Genomic DNA, 14,200 nt, shown 5'->3' with positions numbered 1-14,200 from the left:
AGTAGAAGGAACATTGGAAAACAGGGCCAAGTGTGGTCATTGAAGGACTGCACACTCCCCCCAAAGGCCCCACAGGAGACTGGACTCTGCTCTCAGTGACCCTGGGGGCTTGACGCTGTCCCGTCCCCCCCAAGAACAGTCCAGGCCAGGACCTGTGATAACATGCTTTACTGCCAGCTATTGGGTTGGGCTTCAGACCCACCCAGCAGCCCCATGGGAGAGGGGCCCTCTGCTCTGTGGGTTAACAGCCTCAGGGACCCTGTGTGTCAGGCAGCCCTGCCACGTGGAGGCTGGCGCTGACCCCGCTCCGCTGCACGCACCCAGCAGCAGTGACACCTCCTGTGAGAATGACCTTGGAAAAATAGCCCCGGTGGAGTAATGTATTCCACACTGCGCTGCGAATTAGAAGGGTGTTGGTTTCATCCCACTGACCACCCGAGGGGTGGAGGATGATGTCAAGGCTTACAGACTCTGAGGGTCGCCATGAATTTGCTGGAAGGCACTGGCTGCGAGGAACTGTTGACCTGCTGGGCCTGCCTCCACTGTCCACTAGCGATAGGAACCTTTGGTAATCGCAGTCAGGTCCTGGTCTGGGACAGCTGGTGCCCATAGGCCAGAGGTGTGTCCTGGCATGAGGTGGCCAAGTAAGGTGGGACCATGGGGCTGGGGGCAACCTTGGTGTGGGGGCTGGCCCCAAGGGGAACAGCCTGGGAAGTTGCAAACACTCTCCATTCCCATTTCTGGTTTTCGCCTAGACTTGTCTGGGCCGGCGTTCGTGTGCAGTGACCACTGACTGCTGCCTTCACGGTGTGTGGAGACTGCTCGTGAGAGATGGTGGAACGTGCATCAGAAGCTTCCGGAAACATGACGCCTGCTGTCAGGCCCAGCATACGTCCAGGCTTCTCGTGGAGAGCTAACCGAGTGTGGGTGATACGGCCGACCTTCCAAGATCCCTTGTCTGAATGGGAATTAAAGTGCCGTCTGAGCAGCAGCCAACGTACCGCCCCGTGTCTGTGGAGTGATTTGGTGGAGGTGGGCGAGTGGGAGAAGCTCACTAGGAAAAGGTTCCTCGGACCAGACCTGCTGCCAGGTTGAGAAAGGACGACTCCCCGTGGCCGCTGTCCGGAGAGGGTCTCCCCAGCCTGGAACAGCTGACTCCTGCGGTCACTGTGTGCTCAGCGTGACACAGGCACGCGAGATTAAGGGCTGCCCAGTGTCAGCATTACTGTAGAACAAAGATAAGAAGGTAAAGGGGCCAGGAGACGAGATGGCTGAAAACAGAATCACCAAAATGGAGAAAATGAGAAGAGTGTAGCTGGCATTTAATAAACCGGACAGGAATCTAGACTGTTGTGTGGACTCCCACCAAAAATGCACTGTCATTAACAAAGCCAACAAAAAAACACATTGCATCAGAAGTTAGGCCGTAAATCCAAGTCAGCATCCCTGATCCTGTTTATAGATTTCTGATAATGCAAAAAAATTTGACAGCAAAAGTGGGATTTGTCTTGGGGATTTTTTTCTTCTCCAGTGGTTTTTATAAATTTAGCTTTAAAATGAATTTGGCAGCAAAACTTGACTCCAAGTGACAAGAAGTTCACATACTGCCTGTACCCCTTAGGGTGACCGGGCGCACTTTCTGCAGAGGTGGTCTGTCAGTTACAAGGTTGGCTTTCTGTGCCGGTGGACACAGCCGCACCCCACGGCCAGCGGGTGGATTCTGGCCCCTGTGTCACTGGAGACTCCCATCTGCTGCCTGGGGGCGGGGGCACGAGGCTGCCACCTTTGTGGAAGCGTCTTTCTTTGTGGAGCAGCTGGTGGGTTCAGACTGCCAACCTTTGGTTACCACTGAGCTAACGCCCACCTGCTCTTGTCTAGTCCTTGAGCCTCTAGGAGCCCAGTGACACAGTGATGAAGCGACAGGCGATTAACTCGCAGGTTGGTGGTTCCAATTCCCCACTTGCTCCCACAGGGATGGCCACGGAGGCCGTGTCTGCTGTGTCTGCTGCGTCTGTCAGAGCCTGCTCTCCAGAAGCAGGTTCCAGCAGCAGGTTTGGCCATGGGTTCTCACGCTACTGCCTTGCTCACCTTCAGAACGCAGGCAAGTAAATATAACTAGGTTGATTTAATAAATAGGCTTCGGGTGCCTCTCCCGTCCGGTAATTGCAGATGCTATTAGTATGGTTTTTAAAAAGTACAAACTGCAGAACACAGACCAGTTCAGTGGTTTGTGCACTTGCAGTCCAGTGATGCTCTTCTGCAGGTTGTAGCCCGTAGTCCCCCCTCCTCGCGCCCTCCCTGCCTCCTTTTGTGGCATTTCACTGTCTCTGTTCATGTTTAACCGTTCACCTCACTGTGGTCTGTGTGATGCCTGAGACTCAGTTCTGGGTTCCTTAGCATTTATCTACCCTTGACCTCTGTGTAACAAGGGAGTTCTTTAAAGTGTCGCGCTCATGCTCACCTGACTTTGGTCAGACGACTTTGGTGGGGGTGTGTCCTGAAGCCTGTTGTTTAAAGATTGTTTCAGAGCTTTGTTCCCCGGCCTGGCCTCCGGGGCCACGTCTGGCTCCTGGAGTGTTTACCTTCTGGCAATGCTGGCTGCTCCTCCTACTTGAAGCCCTCAACCTGCAGTGTTCCACTTCCTCCCACCGTCAATGCTGCACTTCACTGCAGTCTTCTGGAACCTTCTCCCTCAGACCTGCGTGTGAGCGTGGGCTTTCTGGCCAGCTGCTGACTGTCTTCTCAGCTCCCTCTTCTGGCGCTACTCTAATTGCTGAAGGGGTATCAAGGATTAAATTGTCCCCCAGAACAAGTGCTGCAAAATCTAACCTGCTTACCTGTGTGTCTGACCCATTTGGTGCTAGGTTTTCTTCGTTATCTTAACAAGGCCATGTTGTAAGCAGTCACCTCCAATATCTAAACCTTAGGGATTGTCATTGAGACTAAGCCAGAAAGGCTAGAAGAGATGGGGACAGAGAAACACCAGGTCACATGAAGATGACGGGAAGAAGCCACGCTGCACAACCTTCCTCCGGGTCACAGAGTGTCCCCAAGAGCTGGTACCCAAGTGTGGACTGCTGGGTCCTAAAGAAAATACCCATTCATTAAAGCCACCCACCTGCGGTGTCCCTGTCACTGCAGCACCAGAGACCTGAGACACACCCACCTGTGGTGTCCCTCCCTGAGCCTGTCCTGTCTCCCTGAAGGGAGACCTGCCAGGAGCCTCTTCACAGGAGGACAGTGTCCTGCACCCTGTGCATTGCAGTAACCATGCTGGTCACATACTAGTTATAGTAAAAGCAGATACATTTTATAAAGTAAAAAAAAAATCACCCAAAAGCAAGTGAGATTAGTTTCTGTAGACTTGTTAGGTGCTATCAAGCCCATAGCAGGCCTTTGAGCCCATCCTGTCTGAAACATGCCACGGTGGTGTCTTTGAGTGCTCAGCAGTCCGAATGGGTCTTCTTACGGATTCTGGGAAAGTCAGCCTCAGGGACCTCTCCAGATTACCGAAAAGCAGTGATGACAGTCTGAGGATTGGAGCATCAGATCCAGGCTGTGCGTAGCTGTCACATCTCCTGACAGCTGAGTCGAGAGCAGCAGTGCCCACCTCGGAGATGGCTCCGGCCACAGTCCAGGCTCCAGGTCAGGCCTCTGGAAGGGTCCCCAGGGAGAGTGACAGGACCACTTCAAAGCCTGTTCCAAATGGCCAGTCACTGTGTACAGTACCTATGAGATGCCTGCCTGTTCTTTAATTCATGTTCATGTGGCATCTGTCCACTCTCTGTGTATTTGACCTGTTGAGAAGATGCACAGCGAAATCAGTTCCGTTTCCACATGGACACTCATCATGCCACTCCTCTCAGCTCCTCTTCCGCGCTGTTGCTCCTCGTTCAAGGACTCGCCGCCCCTCAGGTTCCTAAGGCATTCCTCATCAAGTAAACTTGTTTGCTTTTAAAACGACTTTGGGCAATATTTTTCGTTTTAAGTTTTAATAATTAATGAGTTCAAGGTTTCACCCAGCTCCAGTGTGGATTCCATGAGACTGGAATTCTGTCCTGCAGTTTCTCCCTTTTGATCAGGCATCTCCTACAAATCTTTGACCACAGTAGCAGCAGGTGCCCATCGGGTCTGGTCCCGGACAAGGGCAGTTCTTCATCTGAGCTTTTACACTAGTCACAGTTGAAGTGGTCTGCAGGCATCTGTGGTGATGCACTCTGATGTCACAGTGCAGGGTAAGGAGAGACCTAGAGGGGGAATTACGAAGCCTCATCTGTAAGATTTCATGTGTAGTTTCTGTTCCTTATTCTCCCCCCTAAAAATAAATGGAAGTTTTAAAAATCCCAGTACAGACAGTACCAGCTGGATCTGAGATTGTCACCGCAACTCGCGCTTCGCTGCATGTTGATTCTCAGCCCCTCCCCAGCTTCCAGAACCTTCGAAGGTGGGTTTCTTACAGTGCCTTTACTGGATTCTCAAACTTTTTAGCTGCCAGGCCCAAAGTGTATCTACAGTAACCCTAGCCCACACCCCCATCCACTTCTGGAAGGCGTTCTCACTGGACTCCAGGACAGGACTGCTCACAGGGTTCCAGATGTACCCTTCAGCCCAAACTGCCACCTTTGTCCCAAGGAGTGTCTGGTGCCTTCAAACCTCTGACCTTTCAGCTGGCCGTCCAACATTTAACCCACCGTGCCACCAGGTTTTTTAAAGTACCTCCTGGCGCCTTTCAGACTGGTGACTCAGTGACCCTCCACCCAGTCCTGAGGCTGTAAATCAGGAGGGAGGACAGTGGGCAGATGACCCCTGGCCTGCAGCCCAGCACTGAGCCCTCAGCCCCACCGCCCCTCTCTCAATCCTCCCTTGTGTTTGGGTTCTGGAAACATAACTGCGACTCAGAAATAATTGGAGTTCTGTTGAGGATCAACTGGTGGGGAAGTTAGAAGTTTATTCCAGAAACATAGGGAGGTCCTGCGGGCCACGTGCAAATGCACACCCGCTGGTCCTGGGCCGGGGCTTCTCACCCTGCTTGAATCCAGGGGTCTTCTGAGAAGTGAAGTGGAAGGCACCGAATGGGGGTGGCGGCCAACTGAGGGCTGCCTGGGCGCGTGGCCTTGACCACTGTGCTCCAAGTGCTTTGCTGGTGAATCGTTAACCATGATCCTGCCTTTGACGGCCCCTCGGGTGGGGGGAGGGACGCAGGGCGGCGGGAGGCCCCGGTCCTCGGTGGGGGGCGCAGGGCCCGGACCTCCAAGCTCGGAGTCCCCGCTCAGGTTGGTGGGGGGTGACGGGACGCCCCTTCCCCGCGGCCTCAGCTGCGAGAGGAGGGGCCGGGCCGAGCGCCGCCCTCATCATCACATGGCCGGAGAGTCACAAAAACAAGCGCTTCGGCCGCGCTCGCCACCACGCAAGCCCCCTCCCCATGGAGGAGAGCTTCCTGCGGTCCTTCGGGGGGCTCAGCCTCGGGCCCCGGCAGCAGCCTCGGCCGCCACCCCCGCGCGGGACACCCCTGCGTCGCCACAGCTTCCGAAAGCACCTCTACCTCCTGCGAGGCCTCCCGGGCTCGGGGAAGACCACGCTGGCCAGGTAACCGCCACAGCCCCTGCTCGCCCGGCCCCGCCACCCGTCCGACCCCGGCCCCGGGCACCCAGCCTGGAGCGCGCGCCCCTGTGCCCTGCACGTCCGGCCCGGGCACCCAGCTTGGAGTGCGCGCCCCTGTCCGCCTGCCCGGTTCCGGCTGCAGTCCCCGCGCCCCTGCCTCAATGTGGTCCCCGATCGGGGCGGAGGACAGAGCGCGCGCCCTTGTCCCGCCGCGTTTTCCCGGGAAGGCTCTTGGCTATGCGCCTTGGACAAGCCCAGGTGGCACCAGCCTCTTCCCAGCCAGGCTGCAGGAGCGCGTCCTCGCCGCCCGGGCCGGGCTGGGAAAGTCGGCAAGCGCGCACACAGCTGCGTCAACAGGCGTTTTATCCGAAGTGCGTGAAAGAAGATGGAGAGGGGGCGCGAGTGGCCAGGGTGGAGGGCCATGGGGACCTGCTCTATCCAGCTTGGGGGGAAGACCCACACAGGTGCACGGGGAGAGGGCAGCGCCGACCGTCCTGGACCCAGCCTGTCCTGGACGCCCCAACTTGGTTACTTGAGAGTTGCGTCAGCTGCGCCTCTCGCACATCATGGTCTTCCATCGGGGTGGGCCTTACCGCACGTCCTGTGTACTCGCCTTTTGCTCCTAGCCTTGGCTAAGACCTGCCCTGACCTGCCCGCCCGCTGGCCCACCCAGTGCCTCCTTCCCACGGTCAGGGCTGCATGTACGTGGCACATGGATTTATCCTTCTGGGAGTTTCTTGAAGGCAGGGACTGTAGCCGGCCCCTTGTCCTCAAACAGCTGTACCTCTCCCAGGACAGAGGGGCTGGACGTTGAACCATGAAGCTGCTATGAAAGGGCAGAACCCAGAAACTAGCCCCCTGCTCACATGGTCAGGCACCGCTGGAAAGGCCTAGGCGGCCAGTCCGAAGGCAAGCGGACTGCGCATCTGCCTGGCACGCAAACGGCTAGTGGATTTGAACCACTACTCTTTAAATTAGCAGCGCAGCCCGTGAAGCTCTAGAGCAAGCGCGTGCAGAATAAGGTGGTGCAGGGAGGGCAGAGGAGTGGGAGCTGGGCCTCTGGAACATGGCAGCCGGTCAAGTCTTTTTTGTCAGGGTCCTCGGTTTGTAGAGAGGAAGCCTTAGCAAGACTGTTGACATCTGCTCCCAGATGAAGGCTGGGTGGAGGCTTCACAGGGCTGTGCACCCCTGTTCCCTGGCCGGTGCTCCTGGAAACCAAGAAGCTGTGGTTCACTCTGTCAACTGGACCTAGCAAGCACCTTCTGAATGCCCAGTCCGCTTTGGTTTCACTTTGCTTGTCAAAGGAGGAAGCTGGACAGCGAGGTCCGGAAGCCTGCCCTGCACCACCGGGGTGAGGGGAGAAGCAGGAAGCCTGGCAGGGGTGGGTCCAACTGGGTACCACGTGGCCTTGAGGCCCAGATAGCTGCGCTGTCCCACTGGGGTGGGGGGAGAGGCAGGGAGCTTGGGGGCCGGGGTGGGGGTGTGGCTGGCCCCACTTTGGTACCTGGTGGGCTTAAGGTGTGCCTCCAACTGGGCATCTTGCCGTTCTCATCTGCAGAGCAAACGCCATGGCGTGGGTGGCCTTTAAGGATTCTTCTAGAACTCCATGCTGCATCTCTGGGATTCTCCTTCCTAGCTGATTGACAGAGGACCCTTCTGGAGACAGGAGTGTGTTTACAGACATTTCTCCAAGGTGGTCAGGGAGGGCAGCCAGTGTCCTTGGAGGCGAGACTTCACTCACATACTATGGTCATGTTATCAGAAGGGACCAGTCCCTTGGCATGGGTATCATGCTTGGAAAAGTGGAAGTCCCTCAAGGAGATGGACTAAAGCAGAGGCTCAGGGCCCTCACGCCCGGGGAACCCCCTTCACTTCACTGAGAGCTGTGCCGGGCTGGGGGTGTTAAATTCACCCTTAATCCTCTTAGACATTTTTGCTTTACCAGGTCGTGGTGGGCAGTTATATCATCTGTATTTGTTGTCTTCTGGGAGCTGGAATGTCTGCTCCGTGGACTGCAGGTTATACTGTTGAGCACAGGTCACGTGAAAGTGGAAGAACCTTTCCATTTGAGAACGCCGTGGGGAGGTTTGTCGTTACTGACGTTGTGGTTGAGTTGGCTTTAGGCCCGTAGCAGCTGCAGGCTGGACAGAAGGCAGTGCTGCTGGGTCGTGCTCCGGCCTCCACCGTGGGCTGGACTCCTCTGTTGGGTCACCGTGTCTGTCCAGCGTGTTGAGTGGCTTCCTCTCTTTGACCCGCCACCTCCCGCAGCATGCTGCCTTTCTCCAGGCACTGGATGTGCCCAAAGAGTGAAACCGGGTTTCAGCATCCTTGCCTCTCAAGGGCACCCTGGTTGCACCTGGGCCAAGACTTACCTGTTTGTTCCCTTGGCAGTCCACGGCATGGTGCCTTCTCCACCAGCACAGTTCAGAGGCATTGCGTTCTCTTGATCTTCCTTCCTTTCACGTGCAGGCAGCAAATGGCAAACCACTCTTTGGACCAGGCACTGGAGGCTGTGCTATGGCCTGAATACTGTGAGTGAATGATCTAATGTCAAAAGGGGCACAAGTTTACCGTGACCCAGCCTTGATGCAGGTGCTCTGAGGAGGGGACCGAGGCCCCGGCACCCCTGTGGGGTGGGGTGAGTTCATGCACGGGACCCAGGACCACAGGCCTCTAACACCAAGCACCATGACTTGATGCTGCTCTCAGCAGCCACGCAGGACAGAGCAAGTGCTGGTCAGTCGCCAAGCCTGTAACCCCTGTGGGGTCAGGCCACCTTGTCCCCACCCACCAGGATGGCCGGCCGCTCATCCTGGCTATGCCCCCTCCTCGGGGGAGCAGTGGGCAGCAGTAGAGCCCTAAGGAATCGTTTCTAGAAAAATACATGTCCAGAAACAGTAAACTGTAGGGTCGTTTATGTGTTTCCAGCCCGGTCTGAACATCTCTGATTTCTTCTGTGTTGTTTTTCCTGGTTTACTTTAAGAAGCGTGTATTTTTTTAAATTTTTATTTGTTTTTTGTATTTTTTTAATCAATAAAAGAAATATATTGTTTTGAATTTTAGGACATCATCCTTTCAAATTTGAGTTTGTTCTTAGTTTTCTCATTTGTATTTCTCATGTGATTAAAGAACTAATAAAATATATTTTAAATTTGTCTGTATTTTGTCGGCCCATCGACGCCAGGTTTCTGTACTTGAATAGTCGCAGTGACTGGATATGGATAGCTCCTACTCAAATGCTTCAGTGATACTTTTTGAAACAGGTGTTGCTTTGTCTGGTTTAGAGGATGTTCCGTGCAGCCCTGTGGCACTTCCTGCCCACGGTAGTTCTGTGGAACAGGGTGTTGGGATCTGGGCCTTGTGTGGACACGCTCTCTGAGCCGACCTCCTCCCTAAGCGTCAAGCCTTGTGGGGACCCACAGTGGACTGAGAGAGGTCCCCAGTTGTGTTTGCTCCTCAGTCCTCCTCAGCAGCAGTTTCTCCCTATCTGACCTCGCATTGCCCGTCTCCTGGGTTCTGGGCCTTTAGCAACTCGGAGCACGTTGTCTTCCTTTCTGAGGATGGCTGAGCCTGTAGTGTGAGGCTGGCCTCTGGGGCCTGGCTCCAGCTCGCTCTCTGGCTGCCCCCTTCCTGGGTTTCATGTCCAACTCCACTCTTCTGTGGCTCCTGCAGCCGCTGTCCTGTAAACACTGCCACTGAGTGCCTCCCACCCAGGGGCCCTCTGGGGTCCAGGGCTGTGCAGAGCAATGCGAGGACCCCGCCTGCCCTTGGATTCCAGCTTCTGACAGGCACAGCATTTTATTGCTGTTCTCACTAGCGCTCAGGCTGCCGCCTCGGGGAGCCAGGATGCACCCACTTAATGGTCTCTCGTGTGTGTGTGTGTGTGTGTGTGTACCGTCAAAGCAGATCTGACTGGTACAGGAGGAGGTCGCCCCTGCTTCTCCAGCAGAGCATCTGGTGGATTCAAACCGTTTACCTCTGGATTGCAGTGCAGCTTGTTGCCTCTAGGCCACCAGAGTTCGCCAGCACTATCCACACACACACACAGCATCCACTTCCAGACTGTATCCTTACACCAGGACAACTGTCACAGATTCCAGAAAGTGTGTGCACACACTCAGACACACAAACTTACTGTGTCCTGACGACAGCTCTCCCAGGAAGTGCACACACATGTACACACACCCCACACCCACTTCCAGACTGTGTCGTGACTCAGGGACAGGAGTCCCAGGTCCCAGGGAAACAGGTGAGCCAGGCCATGTAAGCTTTTCAAATACGGGAGCTGTGACACCAGATGACCCACGGGGAAGTTGTTTGTTCCCTTTGCCTCGGTTTCCATGTAAGATCACTGACGATTATAACTTCATGGGACCACGGAAATACCTTGGTCCGAGGACGCTGTGTGGCACATGGCCCCATCATAGTCTGGAAAGAACCGTGACCTTTCAGCTGCCTGACCACGATTCCATTTATCTCTTGTACTTTGGATGTTTGAACAGTCTTCTAAGCAGTATAGCACTGGTCTGTCCATTTGCTGAACAGAGGTAACTCATGAGTTCTGTTGGCCTAGTGTGCATAAAGTTATGCTACAAAGCCAAAGGTGGGTGATTTTAATTTGCAGCCCTCAGGCCTGGTTTTAACTGTTTTTGGTTAAATATTCTAAGTGGTGTAGCACTGGTCTGTCCACTGTACAGAGGTAACTTGTGGTTGCTGTGATGTTGAACACTGTGACACTGATGTGTCAAATTTGATAATGGTTACCCATGGTGGACAGAGTTTGGTGGAGCTCCTGATTAAAACAAGCTTGGAGGGCGAGCTCTGGTGGCCTAATGGCAAGAAGGTGTACTGCAATCCCAGAGGTGCACGGTTCAAATCCACCAGATGCTCTGCTGGAGAAGGAGGAACAATCTCCTCCTGTACCAGTCAGATCTGATTTGATGGTACACACACCCAAAAATAATAAAATTTTTTTAAAAAAAAACTTGGAAGCAGGAGTGGCATCCACTTCCAAAATAGTTTGCCTCTGGAAACTCTATGAACTTGAAGAAACAATGAAAGTTACACACATGTTCAGGTCTTTTGTTCATAGAATCACTGAGTCATCTACAACTCGACGGCACTTAACACCACTTTGGATGTATTATAAGGAGGCCCAGGCCCAGGAGAAGGACTCCGCTGTCCTGTGGTGTACCTTCACGTCAGAACAGACCCACAGCTGGCCCTCCAGCGGGTTTTCAGAGGCTGTAAATCACGCTGGAAGAGACTGCCTATCTTTCTCCTGAAGAACAGCCGGTGGGTTTGAACCACTGGCTTTAGGGTTGGCAGTGTAAGGCCCTCACACTAATCCACCAGCGCTCTCTATAGCAACCCTGTGACGGGGTCGGACTGCCCCGGAGGTGGGGAGCTGACAGTGGATCACGGAGCCTACTTCCACGGCCAACCCCCACGATGCGTAGCCTGGGACCCTCAGCAGCACCTCCAGGGCTCCTGGTCCGCGGGCAGCTGTTGCCTTTACAAGTGGGATTCAGGCTGCTCAGGGAAACCTGACTGATGACCTCATTTCCACTAGCTGACTTTGCCGCTCCACCAGAGAAGGATGGACAGACTCCTCCCGTGTCACTTACAGCCTCTGTCCATCTCACTGGCACATTGACAACATTCTTCGTTTTAGGGCACTCTGGGGGCTGACCCGAAGGTGGCACCAGCTGGTCTTCTGAATCCTCCAGCAGCTCAGAAAGGTGAGCGACCTCCTCACGGGATGTCCAGCCTCAGTAGCCGGGGGTCCGCCATGAGTCCGTTCTCTTGCGACTACAGTGAAGGTTTATTTATTGGGCTGGTTTTTGTCCAGCGTCTATTGCTTGGTCGCTTTGTCACAGTGAAAATCCATTACCGGTAACTAGTTTTATTAAGTGACCTGGTGTGAGAAAGCACCTGTTTAGGTCTGTAACCCCTCTATGCAGGCATGTGGTCACTCCCAGCAGCTGCTCCTCCCAAGAACTGGGAGATTTACAGCCTCGCAGTAAACGTGCTCCCTGCCACATCTCTCCTCTCTGAGGCCCTTAGTCTTAATTACTTATTTGGAAGTTTACTTCCTTATGGTTGCTAACCATGAGGTTGCTGGTTCAAATCCACCAACTCATCTGTGGGCTGTGGGAAAAACATGGGCATTCTCTCCCCAAAGGATTTGCAATCTCCAAAACCTGATAACTCGAGGGTCAGCGGGATCTGAGGGAGACTGGGTGGCAGTGAGGTTACTGTTAGACAGATTTAGCTCATTCATTTCTACTGATGCGTTTTTATGAAGGAGCATAAATCACAGAACCTCAGAATTCCTTTTTATTACTGTTAAAAAGAAAATTAATATTTCAGTAGCAAGTATATTGCAAGGACATAACACACCGTGTTTAACACCCAGCCTTTGAGAATGTGTGGGAAGCTGTGTTTCAAACACAGGACACACTGATAATTCTTACTAACAAGCTCTCCCAGGAGCTCCAAGGCCACAGGCCGCCTCCTCCCTTTGTGTCCCCCAGAACCACCTAGTTGTGAGAAAGCAGGTTTCTGTCTGTTAAAGCCACATCTGTTGTTTCAGTTACATAGAAAAAAGAGTTGAAAGCAGAGGAAGAAAGAAGCTTGTCCCCGGAAATGAGCAGACCTTTATTGCTGGTCTGAGAGGGAGGCCAACTGACCGCATATGGAGATGGTCAGAATGGTGTGAGGGCAGTCACGGGAGGTTTCTTTTTATAGGGGGTTTTAGGGAGCACTAGGAAAGATGGTATTGTGCTGGCATTTGGGACTGTTAGTTACGTTGGGTGTGGGCTCTTGTGATCAGGGCTGGAGTCTTATCAGGGTCCATTGTCTGGTCTGGTCTCTGGTCTGTCTGGAAATAGAAACATTATCAGGTTTCTTAAAGGAGTGATCAGGCCTGGGGGCAACTGCCTAGTTCTTCCTGTAGTTTCTGTTACAGCCTTGGTAGGGATATAACACTGTGGCTGGGTGACCTAAGGTCCTGTTATGGAGAGTATTGGAAGCCAGACAGAAGAGTTCATGCCAGAAGATTGCAGTGCCAAGAGCCGTGCGCTCTCGGCCGATAATCTAGAACATTCTCAGTCCCCACACGTGGCTCACCCAGCTGGCTGTGCTCCAGCCGTTTCCTCCCAAGGAGAGCATCCCAGGCCCCTGCTCACCTGTGTGCTTTCTGTAAGAAAATGGATGTGAGGGTAGGGTTGTTCGTGTGTGTGTAAAATGCCTTTTTGAAGTGAAACACAATAACGAGAATTAAGGTAGGTGATTTTATTTTTTCTTTAAATGTCTCTAAAAGAACCAGTAAGTCCGTCTTGGAGGAAGTGCCCAAGGATGGTGAACGTTTGTCCCTTGTCCCTTGCACTTTGGACTTGTGGTCAGGAGGATCCAGTCCTTGGAGAAGGACATCATGCTGGGTAAGGCAGAAGTTAGCGCAAGAGAGAGACCCCAGCCAGGTGGACTGACACCGTGACTGCAGCGGTGGGTTCAAGCGTGTCACATTGTGAGGATGGCACGGGACGAGGTTCACATCTGTTGTTCCTGTGAGCTATGGTTGACTTGATGGGATCTAACGAGAATTGGAGGATTGCTGGTGGCCGGGCTGGGTCGGCCCTCTCTGGGCATCGGCTGAGCTGGGCCGGGACCAAACGGCGTCTCCACACTCCCGACCCCTCCTGTTGCCCTCATGTTTGCAGAGATGCGGACCCTGTGATCCTGGGGTACAGTGCTGACAGCTGCCTCCCCTGCCCCTCTCCGAACAGCGTGAGCTATCAACATGGAGACACATTTACATTATTTTCTGGTGCTGGGGTTTCAGGGGACTTGAAAGGGAGGTAAGGCAGAGATGGACACACAGGGCCAACTTCACCAGACCAGTCGAGAGCCGGACAGGCACCTCCTGTCCACTGAGGGTGTGTGCAGGTGGACCTTGAGGACCCCGAGGGCTAGGGTACGGGCTGTGGCCGTGAAGTAGTGAAACTGACAACCAGGACAAGTGACCTCGTCTGGCTAGGCCGTAAGGGGCACATTCTAGGAAGTGTGGTTTACCGATCAAAATGAACCCACTGCCATGGAGGCAGTTCAGAGACTCAGAGACCCCGAACAACACACAGGGTTTCAGGCCTCGTGGTAAGGAACTGCGCTGCCCACTTGAAGGCACGCGGTTCGACTCCACCAGGTTTTCTGCAGAAGGAAGGTGGGCATTCTCCTCCCTTGTGACCAACTGCCTCTGAAAACCTGGAGGGCCGGCTGGGGGGAGTTCCAACTGGTCGGCACACAGCCCCCGCCACGGAAGCCGACTGTCACCCTTCTGCAGAGCTTTAATGCGTCTGAACTATGACCTCTGCTTAGCAGTCACTCTTCTACCCACTGCGCCACCAGGGATTCTAATTACAGGCCAATTAGAGCCCTTCTTGTTGTTGTTATGTGCCATCGAGTCGCTTGCGACTCATAGTGACCCTATGTAAAAGAGCCCTAAATGCCGTTCTATCCTGTGCCAACCTCGCCGTCTCAAACACATTCATTCCCACCACCCCAATCACAGACTCGATCCATCTCATCAAGGGTCTTCCTC

At 54.0% G+C, this 14,200-nt stretch overlaps 1 protein-coding gene across 1 annotated transcript in view; it reads left to right on the top strand.

The window, feature by feature from the left end:
- The first annotated feature begins 5,422 nt into the window (after positions 1 to 5,422).
- The window catches only part of N4BP2L1 (NEDD4 binding protein 2-like 1), a 26,842-nt gene continuing 18,064 nt past the window's right edge, over positions 5,423 to 14,200 (top strand). The window contains exon 1 of the mRNA XM_006879636.1: positions 5,423 to 5,586. Within this exon, the coding sequence (XP_006879698.1) occupies positions 5,423 to 5,586 (164 nt within the window). The remainder of the gene's footprint in view (positions 5,587 to 14,200) is intronic.

This window comes from Elephantulus edwardii, unplaced genomic scaffold, assembly GCF_000299155.1.
Source record: "Elephantulus edwardii isolate Elephantulus edwardi_28Jun2011 unplaced genomic scaffold, EleEdw1.0 scaffold00004, whole genome shotgun sequence".
NCBI classification, from domain to species: domain Eukaryota; kingdom Metazoa; phylum Chordata; class Mammalia; order Macroscelidea; family Macroscelididae; genus Elephantulus; species Elephantulus edwardii.
The sequence above is the reverse complement of the archived record's forward strand: the minus strand, read 5'-3'. Positions and strand labels throughout refer to the sequence as shown.